The 25,555-nt window shown below is 33.7% G+C and overlaps 3 protein-coding genes across 10 annotated transcripts; 2 read left to right on the forward strand and 1 right to left on the reverse strand.

The window, feature by feature from the left end:
• Positions 1-811: 811 nt before the first annotated feature.
• AGT2 (alanine:glyoxylate aminotransferase 2) lies at positions 812-8,006 on the forward strand. The gene is made up of 9 exons (XM_022885810.2): positions 812-1,601; positions 1,698-1,928; positions 2,406-2,576; positions 6,147-6,290; positions 6,385-6,564; positions 6,774-6,999; positions 7,349-7,462; positions 7,564-7,650; positions 7,780-8,006. The coding sequence occupies exons 1-9, from the start codon at positions 1,341-1,343 to the stop codon at positions 7,821-7,823; spliced, it is 1,458 nt and encodes a 485-aa protein (XP_022741545.2). The 5' UTR covers positions 812-1,340; the 3' UTR covers positions 7,824-8,006.
• LOC111293088 (transcription factor TGA1-like) lies at positions 4,881-14,701 on the reverse strand. 8 transcript variants are annotated; one of them, XR_016345538.1, is made up of 11 exons: positions 14,485-14,701; positions 11,926-12,151; positions 11,765-11,839; positions 10,926-10,985; positions 10,759-10,836; positions 10,600-10,666; positions 9,359-9,630; positions 8,975-9,202; positions 8,584-8,817; positions 8,112-8,168; positions 4,881-4,991 (listed from the first exon to the last, which is right to left on the reverse strand). XR_016345538.1 is itself a non-coding variant. In XM_022885813.2 (9 exons), exons 2-9 carry the CDS (start codon positions 12,076-12,078, stop codon positions 8,665-8,667), a joined length of 1,083 nt encoding a protein of 360 aa, XP_022741548.2. In that variant the 5' UTR covers positions 12,079-12,151; positions 14,485-14,701; the 3' UTR covers positions 8,356-8,664. The 8 variants fall into 8 exon arrangements, 4 of the variants coding, with proteins under 4 accessions (XP_022741548.2, XP_022741546.2, XP_089622496.1 ...); XR_016345537.1 differs by having other exon boundaries at positions 8,112-8,181; XR_002690559.2 differs by lacking the exon at positions 4,881-4,991 and having other exon boundaries at positions 7,914-8,168.
• Positions 14,702-21,705: 7,004 nt separating this feature from the next.
• On the forward strand, positions 21,706-24,895 carry LOC111292220 (uncharacterized). Its single transcript, XM_022884476.2, has 3 exons — positions 21,706-21,956; positions 22,410-22,588; positions 24,199-24,895. The coding sequence occupies exons 2-3, from the start codon at positions 22,469-22,471 to the stop codon at positions 24,652-24,654; spliced, it is 576 nt and encodes a 191-aa protein (XP_022740211.2). The 5' UTR covers positions 21,706-21,956; positions 22,410-22,468; the 3' UTR covers positions 24,655-24,895.
• The last annotated feature ends 660 nt before the right edge of the window (positions 24,896-25,555 follow it).

The raw sequence follows: 25,555 nt of genomic DNA on the forward strand, positions 1-25,555 counted from the left end.
TGCACGTCAGAATGTCTAGAATGGTTTGTTTTCTTTATTGTTTCTCTTTAACTTTGATCTCATGTTTAAAATTATCCATGTTGCTCTTCAGGGTGCTTTGTCTGGAAGAATTACTTCTCGTAATAGGATAGGGCAGCTTGCTTGCTCTGACCAAGACTCCAACTTTTGTTTTATACATGGCACATATTACTTGAACTTATGTAAATAGATATGGGATTGATCTTACGTCACAATGACAGTCAACTTCATTTTGCATACAGAGAAAAGAAAAAGAGAAATCAGAAAAGGCTGATCTTCTTTACCATGGTAATTAGCTAAATATCACAGGCATTCACATTTCAACCAGTAAATCAGTATCTCATGCGAGAGTAACTTGATGGAACATCAACTTCCCATAGAAAGGAGATGAAGAAGACAGGCAAGGGACTGGAAAATTCATGAAATCACTGTGTACTATGTTTTATGACTGCAAATTTTTGCTTCACTTTCCCTCATTTTAACTCTAATGGGATTGAATAATTGTAGTATTGTAACAAAAAAATAATTTATTATGATTGAATAATTGTAATATTATAATAAAAAATTTATAAATGATATCAATGGTGCATATCCAATCATGAAAAATTTATAGTACAACAAGGAAGATGGTACTGAATTTAGATTCTCATCAGATAAGCGATATGGTAAGTGTGACCCTAATACACGACTTATTTTTGTCCTGTTCAGCTTTAATTAATCGTTGCCAGCTGGAACCCATTTCTATTATTTCCTAATCAGTATATTAAGTACTTAAAAAATAATAAAATAATTTAAAAACAAATGTCAATTACGGTTTCGCATAGTCCAAATTCCTAATCAGAACTCTAAATTCTCAAAAATACCCAATAATTACGTTGCTAAGCAAGGGATAATCAGCGTGATTAGAGTTAATTAAATTAAAATATCAATTTTTTTTTTTTTGGGGTAAGAAGCAAATCAATATTAACTGATCTGATGTGCTGCTAAAATTACTAATTTGAAAAAACTTAATCACATAATGTATGATTAATAATTAAAAAAATCTGTAATTGAATCAAAGAATCGAATCTTTTGTCTGGCGTTGGAATTGGAATCTATTGTATCTGGTGTCATCTCAGTCCCACCATTTCCAAAAGATAAGCTTAAAACGGGAAATTCCACAACGGGCGCAAAACTCCAATGATTTTTACCAATAAAACTGTGAAACTGTAGAAATTCAATCCGATAGCACTCCAATCACTTCATAAATAAATCTCTTCATTTTCTCTAAATATTTGTTTTTGAAAAGAAAGAATCTGCGAATTCTTCTTTTGTGATAAGATATGGCGATGCTGCAGAGAAGAATCTGGAAACGAACCGTAGAAGAAGCCAAAGCAAAATTAAACTTTATTCGTAACCGTACAGTATCTCCCTGCAGTTCCTTCTCTACGGTTACTTCTTCTGCAGCATCCGATGATGCGCCACGTCAGCTTCCACCGTTCGATTACCAACCCAAACCGTACAACGGACCGTCGGCCGATGAAATCCTTGAAAAGCGGAAGAAGTTCTTGGGCCCTTCTCTCTTCTACTACTACCAGAAGCCCGTAAAAATTTTTCATTTTTTCCAGATTATATAATTTCTCTATTTTGTATATTCATGATTTATTTATTTATTTATTTATTAAAAAAATTGTGTTCAGTTGAATATTGTTGAAGGGAAAATGCAATATTTGTTTGATGAAAACGGGAGGAGATATTTGGATGCATTTGCTGGGGTCGTAACGGTATCGTGTGGACATTGCCATCCGGAGGTTTTGAACGCCATCATGGAGCAAAGCAAACTCCTTCAGCATGCTACCACTGTTTATCTCCATCACGCCATTGCTGATTTTGCTGAAGCTTTGGCTTCCAAAATGCCTGGAAATCTCAAGGTTGATATCTTAATCTTTAGCCAAAGTTTAGTTTTTCAATTTAATTTTTTATTTTGTTTTCTATTCTGTTGAAGAATCACTAGATTTTTAATGTTTCCTTCTGTTTTTTTTTCTGAATCATCTGATTTGATCATTTTTAATTAAAATATGTTTGTTTGTTCTTTTCTTTGTTTTATCTTAATAGTAGTAATAAACTTTATCAAAGCGAAATGCAAGTAGTTAAAGCATGATCACAAATGCTTTTCTTTCATGTGTTTCTTCTTAATTTTAAGTAGAGCAATATCAATTTAACCACTTTTGTTAATATAGCTTTGTTGATTGAACAAACAGAGTGTTTGGCTGATGGTATTCCTTGCAAAAATAACAGGAAAAGAAATGCTTGGTTAATTGATCACTTAATGCCTTGGAAATAATTGTTTTAGGAATGTTAATATTTTCTGCCAAATCATATCCTAACAATATTAACCTTCCCTGCAGGTAGTTTATTTTGTCAATTCTGGGAGTGAAGCGAATGAGTTAGCAATGCTGATGGCCAGACTATACACTAGTAATCTTGGTATGATTTCCTTGAGAAATGCATATCATGGTGGAAGTTCTAGTACTCTTGGACTCACTGCCCTAAGCACATGGAAGTACCCAATACCAGAGGTTTGTATACTGATCGTGTCTTAGATAATTCATATACATGTCATGGTATTGTTAATTGGTTCACAACTCAAATCACGCACTTCTCTTCAAAACTAAATTTGCTGTTTTAGCTGCCATTCAACTTATTCTTTAACTTTTGCTTCTTGAATTGGTACAATATTGTTAAGTCATTAGATAAGTTCACTATTCCTTTGTTCCAATTGCTTGTTAGCTCTAAATGAAGTTGAATTGTAGGGTTGGCACGATGGAAATTGTAGAAAGCGCTCCAAGGAAGAGTAGGCAGGATACTCTAATCCCACATCGGACATGAAAGGGAGGGTCACTGGGGTATAAAAAGGGTTTACACCACCTTTTCTTGTGAGGCACCTTATGTGGGATAAAATCGTTAGGGGACGCCGGATGAATGCATGCCCGAGTCCTGAAGCCGCACGAGTTTGAAGGTTGAGTTTCGGCCCGTGACATTTGGCATGGGTCGAATGGTCCAAGGACTGCTCTAATACCATTTGTCACAAGCCGAAACTTAACCTCCAGGCTCATGCGGCTCTAAGATCCCCAGATCAACCTAACTGTCACAGTTTACACCTTTGTAAGATATTATTCGCTCTGGTCCCTCTGACCTCACGGTTTTGTTTCACAAAAGGCACCTCACAAGGAAAGGGTGGTGTGAACCCTTTTATACCCTTTTATATCTCGGTGACCCCCTTGTGCCTCACAAGAAGAGGGTGATGTGAACCCTTTTATACCCTGGTGACCCCCTTTCATGTTCGATGTAGGATTGGAGTATCCTGCCTACTCTTTCTTGGAGCGCTTGGCATGACATTCTCCCACACCCAACCTCATGATGCCTTCGTCATGAAGGCTAGCCACCCTGCCTACCTCCCTTGAGGCGTTTGGTGTGGGTCGAATGGTCTAGGGCCTACTCTAATACCACTTGTCACGAGCTAAGACTTAACCTCCAGGCTCGTGCGGCTTCAGGACTCAAGCATGGACTCATACAGTGTCCTGTTCACAACCTAACTGTCACTGTTCACACTCTTGTGAGGTATTGTCCTCTTTGACGCCTTAGCCTACTGTCACGAGCTCTGGACTTAAGCCTAAATTTGTGCGAGCTTAGGAATTGGAATTAACTTCGTATGCCTAAGTTCAGCCTTTGCAGCTAGTGTGCGGGTAAACAAGAACAAGAAAAGTTGGAATATGTAAGTTAGAGAACACAATAGAATGCTGGAATATGCTCTGTGGATTATTGAAACAAGTGTGTCTGATGATGTACAAATGAGGGTGGGGCGACCCTTTATTTATAGTTGAGGCCTTCTCCACATAGGTAGCATAAGATTGACTCCCGGTTCCTTTTAACCTTCCACTTCTCTACTGGTGGCTTCCCCTAGCCATTTTTTTCCGAACGGTCTTGGTTCCCATCCTTGGACTGCCAATCACAATCCTTTCCTTTGGATTGTCTCTCTTGGTCCCTCTTGTCCTTGCCCTTCCCCTTGGGCTTGGAAGACTCAAATTTGTTTTGTGGCCTAAACTCCACCAAGGACTCAGCTATAGTCACGGCCTTGGCCAGATCACGAACTTCCCGCCTTTGTAGCTCATGCTTCACCCATGGCTTGAGCCTATCCATGAAAGCAAATGGACCCTTGACTTCGCTCAAATATGAAATCTGAAGCATCAATTCAGAGAACTTTTGGACATACTCCCTTATGTCCCCTTGCTGAGTAAGCCGGCATAATTTTTTCTGCGCCTCATCATTGGTATACTCTAGGTAAAATTGCTCTCTGAACTCCTTTTGGAACGCATCCCAGGTTCCAATCATGGCGCCCCCACGCCTAACATCATCACACCTGCGCCTCCACAACGATAAGGCGACATCAATAAAATACATGGAAGCAGTGCTTACCTTAGTGGCATCATCATGAATGCTTATGGCTCAAAAGTACTGTTCCATCCTCCATAGAAAGTTGTCCACTTCCTTTGTAGCTCTAGTCCCCTTGAACTCCTTAGGCTTGGGGATCTCCACACGAGACTTTGGATTACCAGCAATCACGCCATTCCCAATGGTTGTCTTGCAAGCAGTGAGCTGCTTCTCAAACTCCTTGCGCATGGTCTCTATCATGGCCTCTAAGGCTTCATTCCTTTGGGTGAGCATGTCGATTGTCTCATTCAGGGCAGCTTGCATCTCGCCTTTGAGCACCTCCTCCCTAGAGTCCATATCCTCAAAACGAGCCTCCATCTCGTCAAGCTTGCCCCTTACATCAACCATTGTCACCTCCACCTTGGCCAGCCTCATGTCCATGGTAGACCAGATGTCTCTTGAACTAGCCTTCTTCCCCCTTCCATGGCTTTGCTCTTGGGCCTTTGGTTGTTAGCTAGCAACATCGCTCTGGGATGCCATATCCTCGACTGCGATCTAGCAACCTGCACACAAAACACACAAGCAAAACCTGCTTTGATACCAACTCCGGTTGCTAGGAGAATAATTTTGGACTGTATTCAAGTGATCTGTTTGATGCAAGTATGATTAGGAGAATAACTTCTGCCTCTGGTCAACATTGCCTTTTTTTTATAATTGAATACTAAATGCCTTCTTTTAAGGAAAACTCACTATTTTATGGGTAATAGGAAACATTGAAACAATTTTTATTGGTGGCTATTCAGCTCACAATCTTATCCCATGAGATTGGAATAATCTTTTTTTTAGTAGGATTGACTATTGAATAATCCCATCTTAGGAGTCATCTTTTCCTCCTCTCCAAGTAACTACTAAACATGGTATTAGAATAATTTGTGTCCTGTACTTTTCATCAACAATGTACCTAAAGGCTTCCTAAGACTATTCTTTTAATATCAAAATTGACTAGAAATTTTGATCAGACTATGCCAAGTTTGGAGCTGATATTGTAGTTTTATGGCTTCAAGCAAAAGATCTTTTCTTTTTGAAACAAAAATAACTAGTATTAGATATTGTCTATATCTTTTTAGACAGTTTGATGCAAGCTACTACTTCTAAAACTCTTTTGCCAGAAAAAAAAGCAAGCTCCTTCTTGCTTCCATAAAGGCATCTAGGTGGGTACATTTGTAGATACCTTTTGTCCACTTAACTAACATTGCCAAAACCATCTTTCATAAAAGATCAAGGAATTGAAATATTCAATCGATATCGGGGATCTTTGCTGCAGATCATTTAAAATATTAGAGTTAAATGACAGTATTCCCTTCTATTCTTGAGAAATTAAAGGACTAAAAGGTGCTGTTGTAGATGAACAACACATCCCTCCAACCCTGAAGTTTATGCTTATTCTAAAAGTACAATACAATTTGAATTTTTTCTAATGTGGTTCATTTTTTGTGGTTTCCTTGGGACTAGCACTCATAAAAGACCAAACAGTATTTATGTAAAAAGGGGATATGTAACCTTAGTTTCCAAGGTGCACATGTCTCACACTTCATTTTAACAATTTTAGCTGTGCAATGATTATAAATTCCCTTTGCATCCATATAATAGCTCTCTGTCAGATACTATCATTCAAACTAAACTGCTGATTTCCGAATGTTATCATGGGCACTTTGCAGGGTGAAATCCATCATGTTGTAAATCCTGATCCTTTCCGTGGAGTCTTTGGCTCTGATGCTACTCGTTACGCCAAAGATGTACAAGATCACATTGATTATGGCACTTCAGGCAAAGTTGCTGGATTTATAGCAGAAACCTTTCAGGTTAAATGGACAGTTGTCTTCTTCAGGTGCTTTTTTAATGTTTTTATCACTATAAAACTGGATACTAAAATTTTCAAATTTTAATTAACATTAGGGAGCTGGAGGAGCAGTTGAGCTTGCCCCAGGATATTTGAAACAGGTTTATGACATTGTACGCAAGGCTGGTGGTGTCTGCATTGCGGACGAAGTGCAAACTGGATTTGGTCGCACAGGGAGCCATTATTGGGGTTTTGAGACTCAAGGTGTCATTCCTGACATAGTTACCATGGCAAAGGTCTTTAATCATCAAACTTTGTAGCTTATTTTAAATTCTTGGAACATTGGTACGTAAAATTATATCCTTATTTGTTATGAGCCTCTGCCTTCCTCTCTGCTCTTCTCCTCTTTCTCTATTAAAATAAGTTTCATTTAGTTTAGCTATCTATTAGTATTACTATTAGAAATGGTAGCATCCTGTAACATTTTATGTATTGTATTTGTCAGGGTATCGGTAATGGATTACCATTAGGAGCGGTGGTGACAACACCAGAAATAGCAAATGTTATGGCTCAAAAAATTCAGTTTAACACTTTTGGTGGGAATCCTGTATGTTCTGCTGGTGGACTTGCAGTGCTTAGAGTTCTGGACAAGGAGAAGCGTCAAACACATTGTGCTGATGTTGGTTCTCACTTGATTGGACGCTTGAGATCTTTACAGGACAGACATGATAGTAATTCTTCTACAATTTGGCACTTATAAGAGCCCTTTTGCATTTTTAGTGTATCTTTTCTAAATATAGTATTTAACTTGCCCATGCATTTTTTTCATAAACCATTAGTATTTTGCAATTTTGAATTTCATTTAAGAGCAAACTATTCGATTCCTGAACGCTAGGAATTCTCCTTGTCTTTGGTCATTAAAGTTTATAGATAGATTAAAATGGTCATTTGTAGTTTAAAAAATTGCATCTAGGACTTATAAATTATGTTAAAATTTGTCCATGTTCTTCATAATGTCTCAAATTAGTGCTTTTAAATGAATCAAATGCTCATATTTACTAATTTCCCATTTTTTTTCAGTCATTGGAGATGTGAGAGGTAGGGGCTTAATGGTGGGTGTAGAACTTGTTACTGACAGGAAGGAGAAGACACCAGCCAAGGCAGAAACTGCCATCCTATTTGAGAAAATGAGAGGTATCATGGCACGACTCTTGAATCAAAAATATGTAAAGAAATGTTTTTTCTGATACTTTATCTTCTAAATTTATGCTAAACATTCTCTTTTCTGATTGAAGAACTTGGAGTCCTACTTGGGAAAGGTGGACTACATGGAAACGTTTTCAGAATAAAGCCACCAATGTGTTTTACCAAAGATGATGCGGGTACTTTTCTTTCTCTTCTGCTATCCGATTGCATAACTTAATCGCGACAGACAATGATCTGGTTTTCCAATCCTTCTTAAATCCTTATTTGGCACGATATAGTTACCTGTTATTTTTGTGTTTGTGCAGATTTTCTTGTTGATGCTTTGGATTATGCAACGTCAAAGTTGTGAGCGTTAATCATATCAAGAGCAAAAACCATTATGTAAAATCTCGATCCTTTGGCATCAAAATCCAGCATGATCTTCCCTTTATGATAATAATAATAATAATAATAATAACTATATTGCTTTGTATTTGGATGTTTGATACAATTATGTTCTTTCTCGATAAACTAGACAGTGTAGTTTGGGTTCCATAGTGTTCAGAAAATCACTATACACAAATGCATTGCCAAGAAAAGATGATAAAAATTTGACACAGAATTACACAATTCATCGACTTTACAAGCCTGGCCGTACCGTCTATCCTAGGCGCTGACGCCGCGGAACCGCTGCAGAGAATCCTTGGCCATGAACCTGCAAACAAGCACTACAGTGAAAACAAAACATTTTGCTTGTCAGATTGGAAGTACTTTATGAACCAATGAATTACTACCAATTGAAGCTTTGTTGACAAACTATGAATGTTCCAATACACCAACAAACTCTGACAATTATGCATTGGCCATGTTCATAATACAGAAACAACACATTGAAATTTACATAAAAGTTTCAACTGGTATATATATAAATATATATATATATATATATCATTTCAAGAGTATATATGGTGTACAACACAGCATTGAAAATTGATTTAATCACAACCTTCCCCTAGGTAAAATAACTAGTGATCATATGTACATCTCAGATCTCAGTTTTCTGACCAGCTGCTTCAAAAAATGTCGCAACATAAATTGATGCTACTTATATTTTTAATGATATGATTTACCAAAAGGCATCTCTGTATGCAGGAACACAGTTCTTGCAGTGATCATCTACCAACATGCATGTAGGATCTTCTACTGTATGGCTAGGCAGGTTCACGAGGACGGGTAGCCCATAGTGTACTCAAAGCCCGAAGACGTTGAAAGTATTCTCCCAAAGCAAGTAACCCTCGAGCCGCCTGGCGTGTTGTTAGAATGCGAGACATCTGCTGTAGCGTTTCCTGGCGAAGGTGGTCAGCCTGCATATAGAAAAATATTATTTTAAAATGCAAAAGAACCAATTGATGGGTAAAATATATGGACTATTAAAAGAAGAGCAAACTAGGAGAAAAATACTAATATGAAAGTTCTTGGAATAAACCCATGTGTGGCGCCATGGGATGATGCAATTATTACCTGGTTCACAAAGCTGACTAGAGCTTCTAACTTCTCCATTGCAGTAGCCACCTGAGGAATGTAACTTCCTTCGCCCAGTTGACCAGCTGCTACAGTTGCAGACACGGTTTCCTGGAGTTTCTCCATACCTTGCGAAAGGGCATCTTCAGCTTGCTGACATGATTGTTTCAGGTTACAAACTTCCAAGATTTGTTGGTCTGTCAAGGGGTCCAGCTGAGGCACGAGCACCTGTATTCAACATATAGTCACAAGAAAAAAAATATTATTCTACATTTAACAATAGAGCTTGGACCAATTCCAATGAAAATAAGACTCATTCATTTAACAAAAGGCCTATAAAAGGAAAGCATGATCTGCAGTTAATTAAACTAAATTATGCATCACCTTAAGAAGTTCTGAAGGCCTAAACCCTCCAATCCATGAAAAAAATCGCTCTGCTGATGTTTTCCACATACCAGACATCACATAGAAAACATCAGCCTTTGCAGCAGTTGATTTCATTCGGAAAAGTTCAAAATAGTGGCTCATGCCACCATCCACAAGTATGCGAAGCTCTATATCACTTATATGGGCATTCAAAGCATTCCTCAGTTCACATATTTGTCTGTTTTGTTCTTCAATCCAATGTCCGTATTCCATCTCAAATGCAGCAATCCCTGCAGAATCCTCATATCATTGAGATTTGAAAGCATTAAAGAATGAAAATTAACTTTGCAATGAGAAGAAAAAGACACCAAAGGGAATTATTGCAGAAAGATTGCATTTAACACGTCATAGAGTTGCCAATGAAGCTTTATATCATACCATAAAAATTTCAAGGTGGTCTGACAATTATACACCGGCTATGAATATCGACGGCATCAAAATGCCCTTATAGCACACAAATAAAGAATGTAGTTCAGATTCAATCAAATAAGCGAAGTTTCTGATAACTTATTCATACAATAAGCTGTATAATCTTCAAGTAACTGCGAAAGGAGGTAGCAAAAGAAAGCAAAAGATGACCTTTTTCTCATAAGGTGTGAAATCGACATCTGTGAAAAAACTAACCACTCATGAAGAGATAAAAGACAGCTACAATTTATCAAAAACAGAAAAGTGGGCTTGAGAAATGCTAAGCAGCTTCCCTCCAGAGGTGAAAAATTAACTGCTAAAAGAAGTTAAGGTCTTTTATAAACAACATGTAACTTCTCTAGGAAAACTTATAACTTCCAATGAACAAAGTTTAATTTGTTGAGTATTTTTACTTGTGAGGAAATAAAGTGAGCTGCATTCAAGAAAAAATTTAAATAGCTTTTCTCCGAAGACAAGGTATGCCCAGCTAATGTCGTTTCTTTTGAAGCATTATTCTACAGGTTTCACTAAGGTGCAAGGGTGTAATACTTTGCAAATATTAAATCCATCCTTTATTTCAGGAAAAACATTTAACACTTAATCTGAAGGTGCAACATCAATCTAATCACATAATAGTAGAAATAACTAAATAAGACATGAATCGTAAGTTCAAATTACAAGCATTCATACATTTTGAAATGTCAGATGGACAACTAAAATATTTTATAGAGTTTCAACAACCCAAAGTTCAAAAGTAATAATGATAACTGCCAGTATTTTGACAAACAAACCTGGGTTTACTGCTTCAGAAAATCCAAGATGACCACCTTCTAATCCACCACCCATATAAAGACCCTGCTGTAAAAGTTTTATTGCATAGGTTGCTTTAAACATTTTTAAAATGACAAAAAATAAAACAAAAATAGATATGATATTAATCTTCTTCAAACCTGTTGCCTCGTTTGTTCAAGCTCTTGCTCCAACTTAATCAACTTTACTCGACTATTTTCTAACTGTTGAACATATGCCTGGAAGGCAATGCCAAATCAAGTTATTACAAAAGTTTGCATGTGGCCTTCTGGCCATCTGTTTCACTGCAAATCCATATCCACCTTACCTTTTTCCGCAAACGGCTTTTACGAGCAGCCTCACGGTTTTGTGCAAGACGTCTTTGTATCTATAGATATTAAAGGTAAAATGCACAAAGCAGATTAGACCCCTATTTAACGTAAACAGATCATCAACAAACTTACAACAATTAACATGACACTTTCCCTATGAATTTAGCAGCCAAAGAATGGAACTGCTTTGAGGACACATATTTTTCCATTTAAATTAGATTGTTCAGATAATGGGCATGTTATTTGAAGAAGTTGATCATTATTGAGCTACACAGTTGCATACAAGCATAGAAATTAACAAAAGAGAAGGCCTCATTAGCTAGCAGAAAATAAAAATATCTACTTGCTAATATTAGAAAATTAAAAAAAAAAAATCTGATAATAATGCCATTAGCGTGAACTAATGAAAAAAAAAAAAAAAACCATAATTGCATTTCCAAGACTCATCTTAAAAAAATTAATAGCTTCCACGCATTGACCACATTTCAGAACTGCTAGTCTTGTAAACACTGGGATCCACTACTCTTTCAGGAAAGACAAACGGGCACACACCAAATATGATTCAGAGTGAAGAAAAAAGGTAAAAACTACAATAGCAATCTAAGTTGGAAAAACAAGAACTTGTTTGTTTGCAAGATAAAGAATCTGCAAAGGATGGCAGAAACGATCAAAAGGAATAGAACCTAGAAATCTAGAACTGAAAGCAGTACCATCTTTTTCAAATTCCAAAGGAGAATCTGTCAACAAACCATATAGCATGATCCAGAACAATATTTATATCCATTAGCGTGAGAAAAGAAATAAATAATCAGCATCACATGCAATTCACAGGTACCTTATCAATAGGTTTAGTTGCTTCTTGGTCATGCTTGTTAGAAGGTGCTAGCATTTCATGTGAAGCAGTCTCAGACTGGAAAATTCAAATAACAAAGGTTACATATCTCCAAAATCAGATAAATGTGATTTAACAAAGAATGATATCTCCAAATTTTGCACCTCGTTCTCTAGCTTATTATCCACTTCGAAAATCACTGATGCAGATGGATTGCCATTACTCTTAAAATTTTCTCCCCACATGCCAATCTGGTGGATAGGCGCATAGATACCCATCCTTCTTGAAGGCACAAACTGGGTGGATGGAGAGTTCATGCTTCTTGAACTGATAATGGAGGCGGCTTTGTACAAGTCAAATTGATATTGAAGGCATTTGAGAGCTTAGAGTCTGGAAGGAAACAAGACATGGATGTGTATAAACTTAGCTAGAAGAGTAAAAAGAACAGGCATAATAGCAAATATGTGACAAGCAACAGAGAAGATAATTATAAAAGTTAAATTGACAAAGTTGCAGCACAAACAATCGAATCAATGGAAAATTTTATGCTTTGCTTTGTTAGGCAATACCATTTACTTGCAAATATTTACTTACACAAAAAAGGGGAGGCATTTTTCCAATACAAACCTCATTTAAAATAAATTTTTAAAAAATAATTCGTGATTTAAATCACAAGTAACCATTTTATTGGTTTTATTAGAGAAATAAAAAGGACCAAGGCTTCCATCAAGGAAAATTTTCCCCTCTGATTGTTTACTCAAAACATTAGATATACTGCTGAAGTCAATGCATATTGTCAGCTTTGACTAAAAACAAAACCCATCTGCGTACCAAAAACTGGGAGAGAGAGAGAGGGTAAATTTTCAACATTATAATTGCAAGCAAAGCTACATGGGCATGGCCCCATCATGTTACAGATAGAATGAGTATTCGGGATGAGGGACTTGGTAGGTGACCATCAAAGAGAGTAGAATCAGCCTCTCCAATGCACCATTGTAGTTAAAGATATGAAGAAACATCTTAAAAAGAAAATAGTAACAGTCAATTCCTTACCCCTATCATGGCACTCAAACAAGCATTGCATTAAAAATTTTTATCGGCTTGTATTTCAGGAAAACTAATGCAAGAGTAAACAAGTAAAATGCAGTTCCTAAATGTCAGAAACAATGAGAAGGAGTAAACGATACCAAAAATAGAAAGAAAAAGAATTGTCCTAATCTAAAACTTGATCTTTCAGTTTCAACTTAATAGCTTCAGCAACCACGATCCTTGTACTTCTGCAAGCAACTAATCCTATTACCTTATAACCATTCCTTGTCTGCCAATATATTATCCACGTATACAGGTTTATCTATTCTTCTTTCTGTTTTCCCCCTTTTGACCTACTTTTGCTATTATAAAGTTAAAGTTCCCCTTTCCTCCCCAGTCTAATTCAGTTTTGTCAACACCTGCTGCTGTAAAGTAACTTCATAAAAACCTTTGAAGATACTTAATACTATGAAACTGCAGTTGGACTCTTCTATACGGACATTATAGAAGCTTAGCAGTTAAGGAAGATAAATCTATGGTGATATTGGCATCGGCAACACTCAGTGAAAGCAATGCAAAGTCATAGATTATAGTGGATAGTTAGTAAAGGATGGAGAGTGACATCTTTTTTAACTTCCCGAGTCCATATTGTTTATAATTCCACTGAAGGGAAACCAATGATGCAAAATCAATTTGGTGCTTTCTCAGAAAACACAGATTATTTGTATCCAAGTGTAAGAAAAGATTGAACACCAATCATGACATCCCTCTTTTCATATCATTCTCCTCTATTCAACTCAGTCTTAAGCTGTCAACTATTGCCATTATTGGAGCTCACTGTTCAGTGTGTTCATGGTGGACCTAATCCTACTCCCAAAATTCTTCATTACCATAAAAACTCTAGCAAGATATTCTTCCATAGGACCTTTCCTAATATGCACAGACCATTTAACAAAACTTGCAGAAAAACAGTTTCTTCTGCTTCAGAATCACATTGGATGGCACTGAAACAATTGCAGGTCCTACTAAAACAGCCACAGGTCCACTAAAACAGAGGAGAAGAAACACAAGTACCAAAAAAAATTAATCATATGAATCTGGATAAAGTGGATTTCAGAACATCTATTTGAGATATTCAATAGCAACAAATTCAGAAAAAAAAAAATCCCCAAATCAAATATGAAAGAAAACATTACAACTCTAATCAATATTTATTCCATCAGTTTTCACCTCTGAACAAATTTCAAACAATTCTAAAGAAAAAAAATGACCAAGAGCATTTCATCCAAGCCAGAGAAAAGAAAGCAAAAGATGCATAGCTAACAATTAAATGGTAAACCCAGAATTAATCAAAGAGAAAAGCTAGCCAATAACTTGTTTCAACTGAAAATCCATTTTCCTAACTCCAGGAAGAAAAAATTCAATACTTTTTTTTTAATTTCCATCTTATGATAAAAATAAAAATTAACAGGGGAGAGCTCAAATTTCCAAAACAACTTTTAATTCAAAAAATAACAACAATACTAATAATAATAATAATAATAAAGAACCCTTTGTTTAAACAACTTAACCAGCAAAAAAAAAAGTTATTGAGTATTATGTTTTTCTGCTGGTTTCCCCCAACTTTCCCGGAAACCAAACACCCACCAAATTTTTCAAAAAAAAAAAAAGAAAAGAGAAAAGAAAAAACCAACCTTTTTGTTTAAAGGGTCGTTAGGACAAGTTTCCCGCTAAAATTAGAGGTACAAAAACAGCAAAAAGCAGAAGCAGCAAAAAAAAAAATCCAGTTGAAATCCAACAAGCAAAGGCTCCTTCTTCTATCCCAAACCCCTCAGTCCCATCATTCCCAAACATCAATCCTACAGAGAACACCACACCTTAATACAACCCCTTCAACCTGTTCCCCAATTTTTTATTTATTTTTAATTTTTTTAATTAATTTTCCACTACTATAATACTATTTTGTATTCTTCGTATAATTTTTCTTTTTTTAATTATTACTTTGTATTTGTCTTTGTGTTATCGTGATCTACAGCGAGTCAACAATTTTTACATTTAAAAAAAAATTTATTTATTAATTAAATTTTTTTGAAAAATACTTGCCATCTTTCCACTATACCTGATGTGCGCACCAGTTGGCTTCTTATCCTACGCACCATTCCTCTCTAAACCTACACACGCCCTTCTCGCGTGTTGCCTTACGTCATTTGAAATTGTTGTCTTCACCCTTTAGGAAGTCGATATACTTGATAAAGAAGGAGAGTGAGCTTCAAGAGCTGGCTAAGAGCGTGGGAGGGGAAGAGGGTGAAAATGTGTTTCGCGGGGGAAGGAGTGGACGCGTGTGTTAATCCGCCTATCAGGGCGCGTGGAAAGGGCTTTTAAACTTTTTGTGTTGTTTGATTTTATTCTTTTGGCAGTGGCATGGTAACGGCTTTTCGATTGGACAATTCGGGGTGGGGTACTTCTGGTTTTTGACTTATTGAATTTGTGAAAAAACAAAAAGAATATTAAAATTTATTACTATTTTGGGGTTTATTTGAAATACTGAGATTCTATAAAACGAGTAAAAATTTTTTTGAAAAGTTTAGGTCCATGTATAAAAAATTAACTATAAACTAAAATTAAATAATATATTACAATTAATTGGATTTTAAATATTTATTTTTATTCAATTAAATTTTTATTAATAAACCATCGATCTGTAATTCAATTAAAAAAAGTAAACATTTAAAAATTTAATTAAATAAAAATAAATATTTAAAAACTTAAATAATTATAAGAAGATGGTAACAATTTGCATAATTATTCAATTTTAATGCATAAACTTTAATAAAAAGCTTTAAATTTTTTTATTTTAAAAAAACTTAATCTTATTTAAAAAATCGAGAATACATATATATCGATCATTTAATTAAATACTCGTATACGAAAAATTTTTAAGATTTTATATTAAATTAGGGAAAAAAAAGATAAAATCTTTGTAGTACCAAATCTACCTTGACTCTGATGCCAGTATTTGGTTCTTGTTTATCCTTTTGGTTTGATTGCGTCAAGTCTCAACCTTTTAAAGATTTTTTAATTTCATTATTTGCTCGTAGAATCTGCATCATTTTTATGTCAAGTCATATGGAGAAAGTTGAAACATTTTTACATGAACAGGATTTGAAATCAGAACGTTGTCTATTTCTTATCAAATTAAAACCTTAAAAATCGTTCAAAAAGTTAGTGTTTAGATTAGACAAAATTTTCCTATAAACACTTTGTTAATAATTTTATTATTTAATTTCAAAAAAAAATATTTCTTTTATATATAAAAGCACATCCTTTACAGACAATCTTATATTGGAATTGATATACATAAAAAAAAATGGTATTATCAGTAATAATTAATAGTATACATTTTTTTGTTAAATTAAAAAAAATTGTAAATTGAAGATAGAAAATTAATTATACGTATTGAAATTTAAATCGGTGATAATTGGCTGATTAAACTCTTAAAATTTTTAAAGATAAAATCTTCCTATACTTTTTTTCATAAGAATTTAATGCTGTGAATTAGAGAAAAAATTAACCCTATTACATTAAATTTGACTAATATTTTTATAAAAAAAATTCAATAGTTCCAAATTTAAATTAAAGATGGAATGCTGAGGTTTGATAGATGATCGAAAAGGCGTTACTTCTGATTTTGTAATCAAAATTAAATTATAAGTACGAACAAAAATTTACACCATTTCAATTCGAGAAAAAAAAAATAATGAGAAATTAAGGATGAGATACTTTAAGTTAGGCAGTAGAGTAGGCAAAATCTGAATCTATGCCATATTGATAAACAAGTTTGTAAAATAGGCAAGTTGCCATAGGGGCATTACTTTAAACTAAAGTACCCACTTCAATTTTATAACTTAAAAAAGAAGCTTCATGCATGAGAACTTGAATTAATCACTTTTTCTTTTATCCAAATCTATATATGTAATGTCTGAGTTGATAAAAATATCAAAGTCCCAAATTCCAATTACTTTTGTTGCTCCCATTTTTCATGGTATTAGTTCTAGAAATGACATTCAATGCCATTCTATGCTAGCTGGGATACCAATGATTCCATTTGCACTACATATAATTACCAACACTACAAAAACAGCACTAGCTAGATATAGCAGAAATTAAGCTTTTCAACAACTTCTTCATTTCCTATATATACATATACACATAAGAATTAATGAAAAAAAAAATTCTAATTGCTATCTTGAAATTTGAGAAATATAAGGTCGGATCGAGCCAAGTTTTATGGGTTTTGAAAATTTCTTGCTTAAAATTCGACTCAAATAAACCTAAATTTTTTTCAAATGTATATTTAAATATTAAAATTAAATAAAAAAACTTTTTTTTAGTAATTTTGAAATATTTCAAACTTCAAAATCTCTTATTTAAAACTTGGATCAAGCCTATTGGAGGACTAATTAATGCTTAATTAGAGCCAATTAGAGGGAGTATAGGTCAAGCATACATAACAAGACATGGCTAGATTAACTAATTAATTATATACCAAGTATGGATAAGCTAGTAGGAAGAAATTGAGATTGAAATGGTTGAATAGAGGACAAGTTTAAATGAGTAATTATTATTATTAAATAATACGTATATTTAAGTGATGTGGGTGGCAATGGTGTGTGTAAAGTAGCAATGATGGTTGGGTGGTGCAATCCAATGGTTGGCTGATTCCTTAGTGATTTTCCTTTTCATATTCTCTGTTTAATTGTTTGAACAAAGAGAAGAAAACGTCACGCAATTGCACTTTGCTTTTTTGCTATTTCAAATTTGTGGTATTATTCTCAAGTGCAATCTAAAGTGGGTTGCCACTATGGATGGCTTGCGTTGGCGTCACAATTTTATGAAGATTCAACCCTCCAAAAAAAAAAAAAAACTTAGAATAACATATATATATTTATATATATATTAGATTCTCAACTCACATTTCTAATGCAACTTTTTTTTTTTTTTGGGTTGAAAATGAGGTGTTTTCCTATTAGCTGCTTTAAAAGGAAAATAATTAAAATTGAAACTTAACCAATAACTATTACTGCTAAATCATGTAAATTATGAAAAATAATTTAAACATATAAAAAATAATTTTAGGTGTTAAATATATATATATATATATAATTTTGATACATCCAAAAAAATTTATTAAAAAAACAAAAAAATTATTTTTCATTTCAAATTATGTTGATAGTTTTTTATCGGTACTATTCTCGTATGCATGATCTTTGTTAGTTGACGAGGTACAATTTGCTTTGATTTGAAAATTTAGTTATAAAAAAAAAAAAAGATTAGAGAGAAATTAGTGCCGGTGTTAATGCGTGCGATTAAAGATCAAGTATTAGATTAATACATAGTGTTTATTAATAATAATAATAATATATAGTTTTGGATGCAATTTGAAGAAATTGATGGGCACTGCTGGCCATACTCAATATGCTAATATATCATATGCTTTATTTTATGTTTGATTTTGCAACCTTCTCAACCATCCTTCATGTCATGCACCATTGTTTTTAATTTATTATTAATACACTCTATTGTGGAATGATGATAACATTTCCTATATGTTTATTTATGTATTATTAATGGAAATTATTTATTTAACCCATAACTTAATTACTGAGGTAGAGCAACTAAAATTAACATCCTTCTTCAATTTTTTTTTTTTTTCATTTGGGTTCAAAATCAACATCCTTCTTTCACTTAATTTATGCCATGCAAATTCTTCTCTATAAATATTCATATTGACACGCACCTGTACACACACACTTAAAATATATCATTAATTAAAGATTGTTTATTTTAATTGTACGCACGTTGTAATTTATATATTAATTTAAAATAATATTATCGAGACAAAAGTTGGAAAATATTTGTTTTAAATAATTGTACGAAAAATTTAAAATGCATCTCATTTTCATGCATGTATTCCAAGTTTAAAGCAAAACATAAAATTCCTACTTGAATTAGAAACAATATTTGCTTTTAAGGAGAAAAAACACTTACTTTAATTAAAGGTTGTTCGAGACAAAATCGTAACTTCTTTTAATATAAAAGAGATGAGTGTCTGAAAATAAATAAAATACTTAATATTGAAGATTATTTTTTAAAATGTTTATATAACTTTATTAAATTTAAATTTAAATTCAAACGCGTAACCTTTTGATTAGCTTTCTCATCAGACATAAAACTTGATACGGTTTCATAAAGTAAAGTACAAAATCCATAGTAAGTAATTAAAAACAGATCGCACTCATCCACATTAGGTGTAAAGTTTTAACTTATGTAGTGTAGATTGTTTTTTATTCTTGAAGTACTTTTTCTTTTAGGTTAGTTTCTTCAATAAACTAAGAACAAATTGTAAGAAAACAAAGCCCCTTTTCTTCTATCATAATGCTTCTTATCTAAACACGTAGAAAAGCGGAGGGCGGAAAGACCATGCAGAATTCGGCTTTAGAGTTACCTTTTTAAATCTGAATGTTGTTGGTGGGAAGCAACGGGACACGCAAAGCACGATATGGGGTTCAAACATCGCAAGAAACTATGATTTTGATTAAATTTTGTAATTTATTTATATGATATAAAATATTAAAATTTATATATTCGTATTATTTTTTAAATTATATATTATAATTTTTATTATTATAAAAATATAAAATATTTTTTATTTTATTAAATTTATATATAATAATTATTAAAATTTTAAATTATGTTATTTTTATATTATTTTTTTATATTTTAAATTATCGGAATAATTTTGATGGGATGTTTGTTACCATATTCAATCATTGGAAGTCTAGTAAAAGATAAAAGGAAAAATTATTGCAGCCGTCTTTTGCAATGAATATGGGCCTAGATAGATAGCTAGCTAGGTTCGTCTCCTATGGTGTGAGGGCAAGAAATGTAGCTAGGCCTGTTTAATGCAAAAATCCGACGATGTTGATCTTGACTGACTTGGCAGGCGTGGGGGGGGGGGGGGGGGGTTTTACTTTTTTTTTTTTGGTGGGAATCTGACCTTTTTGGTTACACGAGGAACATTTCGTCTCTAAAAGGAGATCTCAACTATTAAAATTTGAGGTTTAGAGATTTAGAGATTAAGAGTTTATTTATTAAAAAAATTTTTTTGAAAGAAGAAAAAGTTAATCTTTAATTGTATAATTAATATTAAATTAAAAAAAAAGCTTTCATAGATGGGCTTTGTTTGTGCTAGTTGTTTTGAAAAGATAAAAAAAAAAAATAATTAACAATAAAAATAAAAAATAATTTTAATATTTATATTTCGATACTCAAATCAAATATTGATTTAAAAATAAAATAAAAAATAATGAAATAAAGACTTAAAAGTAAATGAATTTTTAATATTTTAAAATTATCTAGATAATATTACTTATACTTATCTAACGAGGAATTTTAGATCTAAATTGCTCCAAGTCAATCTTAACAAACTAGAGTTGGTCTCATAGATCCAAGTTGAATTGATTATTGACTATCAATTTAGGACATGACAAATCAACCTCCACATGTTCTAGCCTAGGTTATTGAGGTGGTCAAATTAACATAGATATTAGAATGTAAGTAAATAAAAATGATCAAAATATCTCTGTTTATCCGTTGCCTTATATTAATGGGAAAAATTTTTATTTTAATGTTTGGACATTAAAATGAGTCTAACAGGCTTAATTGGTTAAAGGTACGACATCATAATTGGGTTAAATTTGGGCTTCTTAATCCGTTTTATCTTGTACCATGTTCTCAAAACCAACATTGGGCCCAATTTTGAGCCCAAATATTGGCCATTGATTGGTTACTTTGAAGTCTTTTCCAAGCCCAATCATCATTTTCAGCCAAGCCTACCCCACCCACTCAAGAGAACATATTTTATCAAATAGATTTTTTTTTTTTTTTTTTTGCTGCCACTCAAAATGCTGAATAAATCTTGTTCCTAAATTCCTTATCATTTAAGCATATACGATGATAATACATGTTTGCCCTGACTCCAATAATGAGTTGGAATAAACTAATCTCTCACAAGTTGATAAATTATTATTATTATTATTTACATTTAAAAAATATCCCACACATCCTAAAGTAGTCAAAAGATCATCTCTATTGTGCTTTAATCTATATTCTAATCACGCAATTGGGGTGAAAAATCATTTGGTTAAAATGGTTCGTTCATATAATTATTTTTAAAAAATAATATTTAATCGATATCAAATTCAAATTTTAATATTTATATTCTTTTTTTATATGTTAACGAAATTTTACGAAAAATAACAATTGAATGAGTACATTTTTCAAAATTAAAAGAAAATGTTATCAAATAATCTTAAGGTTCGTAACAAAAATGTTACGAGAGAGAGAACGATCAACAGTTAAAAATTAAAAATTTTTAATTGAGATTTTAAGATGAAATGTTAAAATTTATTAAATGTTAAAAAATCTAAAGTTTTATAGTACAAATTTATATGTATTTTATATTAAAAATTCTAATATAAACGTACTGAAATTACTTAATCTTGAACCATAACTTTTCTTTTCAATAATTGAGTGTTTAAAGAATTTTTGGAAAAGAACATAAAGAGAAACAAGCCAAAGGTAATAAAAAAAAAAAAAAACTAAATCTTTTTTCTTCTATCGTTTTTGTTAACTTTTGAAGTTAGTTTTAAAGAACGAAGAAACAAAGGAAAGGACACGTGTGAGAGTTTAAGAGAAAAAACTATTTTTATTAATTAAACAACAGCTAAAAAGGGCCAAAAAAACAATTAAATTAATTAAATAATATTACCTTACCCCACCCTAATATCACTAGTCCTTACTTGCACGCGCGGTCAGCCCGAACTCAACAATCTTTCTACTTGACAACTGACAACGCTTCCCATGCTGCCCGATGCCCCGCTGGGGAAAATTACGGGCAGTCACTCCCCAGTACTCTCTCTCTCTCTCTCTTCTCCCGCTTGCTTCTGCGTGATTATTCTCCCTATATCTTTTTTCTCCCTCTCAGGTCTCATTGATCACGATCGGACGGTCCACAATGAACGCCTCTCCTTTTGCTCGTTCCCTTTGCTTTTAGTCCTTCAAATCCTCAGATCCACGCTCTCTTCGCTCTGATCTCCGTTTCCCGGTACGTTTCCTTCCTTTAATTTCCCTTCTTCTTTTTCTTCTTCTTCTTCTTCGCCTCTTTTCTCTTCAAATTCCACATTTCCTAACGTTTTCGACTCTTTTTTAACTTTAATTCTCTGTAGTTACAGCGATTTCGCCTTGAAAAATAACATCTTTTTACGAAAAAACCACTTCGGCCGGCGAGCCTTGCTCGTAGCTGAAAGTGCTTTATTGTCTTTTTCTCTAAAAAGCTTTTTATAATTTTTTTTTATTTTCTATAATTATTTTTAATTTCTTTTTAGTAAAACTCTCGCTATTTCTATTTATTTCAACTTTTTTATTGTCATAATTTTTGAAAATTTGTTTTTCTTTTTTTGCTATGTTTCGTACTATACTATGTACAAACAAAGTAACAGATCGAACGGCTGACATAGCTCCAATACAGATCTAACGATACAGCTTCTTTTCTGTGCAGGTTACCCTTTTTTTTTTTAATATACAGATATCTTTTTTGAATTATCCTTGGCCGTGAAAATGGAGGCTGATCACGGTTCAAAGGCAGTTACGGTTAGTTCCGCCGCACTAACATCCGCCGGTGAGACTCTGGCTACCATGTTCTTGTCGGCTCTGGTCAAAACCCACCTTTTAGCTCTGGTAACACTAACCGTACAAAACTTAGCTTTGCTTTTTTAATACTTTTTAAATTTTGTCCCTTTTATAGTTTCTGCCTTCCATACTATCTTGCGCCATAAAACCCTCTTTTTCGCGCTTTTTATTGGTTATCTTATGCTTTCCTCCTTTTTTTTTTTTTTTAGTTTTACCTTTTTCTTTAATTTTTATGCTATTTTTTTGCTGTGGGTTTCTCGGTTTTGCTTTAGATCAGTGCTAAAATGCGCCGTTGAAGGCCTTCTTGTTTGAGGAATGTTCTTTTTCGTCATTGGCCTACTCGCCTGTTTCTTGTTCATGGTTTTCTTGTTAGAGGATTGATTCCACCAAAGAACAGTTTTGCATTTTCTTATTTGTTTTGCACTACTTTCATGCTAAAGATGCGCCGTTGTTGTTGGGGACCCTAGTTCTTTTTTGTTTTTGTTTTTGGGGGGACCTCGGATTCCTAATGGATTTCCTTTTGGGGTAGTTGGGGACTGGGTTGTCTAACTCATGCCATTTCCCTATTGGTGTCTTTTGCTAACTTAAGCGATTGTGGGAGGAAGAGAAAAACATTAACTATGGTCGTTTTTGGGGGTAGCTTGAGACTTTTGAGTTTGGGTTTCGGACATGTCGCACGTGGAAAATAATATAAAATTTATATGTCCATATCTTTTCGTCGTGTATTGTTTTAAACACAAAAAGTCAGGCTTCTTGTTGGGGAATCGAATATTCCTCTGATAATATCCTTGTAAAACCATAACATGACACGTCACACTTTTAATGTAGTAATATTTCTGAAGTTTCTTTTGAGTTACCCGTGTCTGAAACTGAAACTATGATTGTCTTTATTTATTTGGATGATTTAGTAATCATATATATGGGGTACCGTACCACCACCATCACCACATAAGGTTTGGTGGAAAAATTCTTACGAGATCAGGGTATGAGACGCAGACAGCCAAGCTCTTTGGAGATTTTATTCTTGTAGACTGTTAAAACAATAGGATTTGACTTGGGAAAGGGACAAAATATGGAGAAGTTTCATTCCTTCTTTACCCAAGGGAAGGTAGCATATTTCATTTTCAGTGTGCAGTGGGAGCATATTCCACTGCCACCCAAGTTTGGTTGTCATGTCATTTGGTTCTAAGCATCAGGAAACAGGAAAAAAATATTCAATGTTGCTGTCCCTCACTTTGAGTAAAGAAGAACGTCTCTGTTCCAAGATGCCTACTAGGTTTGATGCTTATTCTTTTCTGTACATATTGCTGGAAGATAACAGGATTCTTTAAAGTATGAAAGTTTATAGTTTTCATGAAGCTTCTCATATTCGTTAGCACATAGGATAGGATCCCATGCATGACACTGTTTTTCTTAGCCTGTAAAGGAAGCTGAGTACAATTCTTTAAATCAAAGCACTAGTTTTAATGGTTGGTTATGCAGTCTCAGTTTTGAAATCTGCAAGTGATAATTATTTTGCAACAAAGAGCCTTTGGCTATCTGTATCGTGATGATACTAACATTTTGTTTGTCGCTTCAAAAAAATCTTCAAGTGTTATGGCTTATGTAGTTTCTGCTCAACCTGTTCTCTGAAAACATCCTTTTGACATTGGTTTTAGAACTCCTTTGGGTTGCTGCTGACTGACAAACCCAGAGTCAAGGGAGACCATGCACAAGACCAGCCTCAGCCAGAAGATGCTGATGGGGAAGATGGCAATGAAGATGACGAGGAAGATGACAATGACGGGGATGGTGACTTTGGTGAAGGTGAAGAGGAGCTCTCTTCTGAAGGTGGGGAATATGGCAACAATCCTAATGGCAACAAGAACAATCCAAAGAGGGGACCAGGAGGTGGAGCAGGTGGGGCAGAAGAGAATGGGGAAGAAGAAGATGATGAAGAGGATGGTGAAGACCCAGAGGATGAAGAGGATGATGATGACGAGGATGAAGATGAAGATGAGGAAGATGATGGTGGAGAAGAGGATGAGGAAGATGTTGAAGGAGTTGAAAATGAAGATGAAGAGGAGGATGATGAAGATGAGTCCCTCCAGCCTCCAAAGAAGAGGAAGAAGTAAACTAGGAGATTGCTGGAGCCTCCCCTAAATACCCTTTTTATGTAACTTGTTTCTCTAACATTATTATCTTATTTAGCCACTGAGGAGGCCGCTTAGGACAATGTTTTATGCATAATCATATCATTCCCTTTCCATGATTAGAGTACTGTACAACTTCTTGAGCAGCGGCAAAGATTCAATTGAAAAAATGTATGATTCCGCTACTACTTCATATAGTCAATAGATATGATAGTTTTGCAAACATGCTCTCAAAATATCATTACTTGTTTGTCTTCTGGTCAAAATAGTTAAATAAATGGCATTAAACAAATCCCTGGTAAACAACAAAAATAAAGAATGTCCTCAAGCCTCAAGCACCCAGATTTTCAAGGATCCTGAGTAGCTGATATTTCTCAGAATGAAGGCATTAGCAGGTGCAGGTACAGATTCCTAGGGATCATTTTGCTAACTAACTATTTGAATAGAATTTATCTCGGATAAACATTTTAGTAAGCAGAGACATGTCAGTAAGGGATTTCTATTTCGTTAAGAGGACTATTCATTTGTAAAATTTTAGGTTTTGAAAAAAATTATAATCCCTAAGAAAATATACTTTAAAATTTTATTTTTATTTTTAATATATCTCGTGTTTAAATTTATTTGTTTGATTGAAAAATATTTACATATTTTAATTTTTAAATAATTATCATAATCTTCTTAACATATATATCAATTTTAAAATCTAATCTCATTCCAATAACAGTCACCCTTGTTCGCCTAAATTTTTTATAGTGTGAAACATTTGAAATTTTTGGAAGAGAATACCTTTTTAAAATATTTTTGTTAAAAAATACCTTAAAAAAGTTTTTTTTTTTCATCCATTTGGTTTTTGGTTAAAAACTTTTTAAAGATTTCTACAAAA

Source organism: Durio zibethinus, chromosome 10 (assembly GCF_047325235.1).
Source record: "Durio zibethinus cultivar Kanyao isolate XHJ-2024 chromosome 10, ASM4732523v1, whole genome shotgun sequence".
Lineage (NCBI taxonomy): Eukaryota > Viridiplantae > Streptophyta > Magnoliopsida > Malvales > Malvaceae > Durio > Durio zibethinus.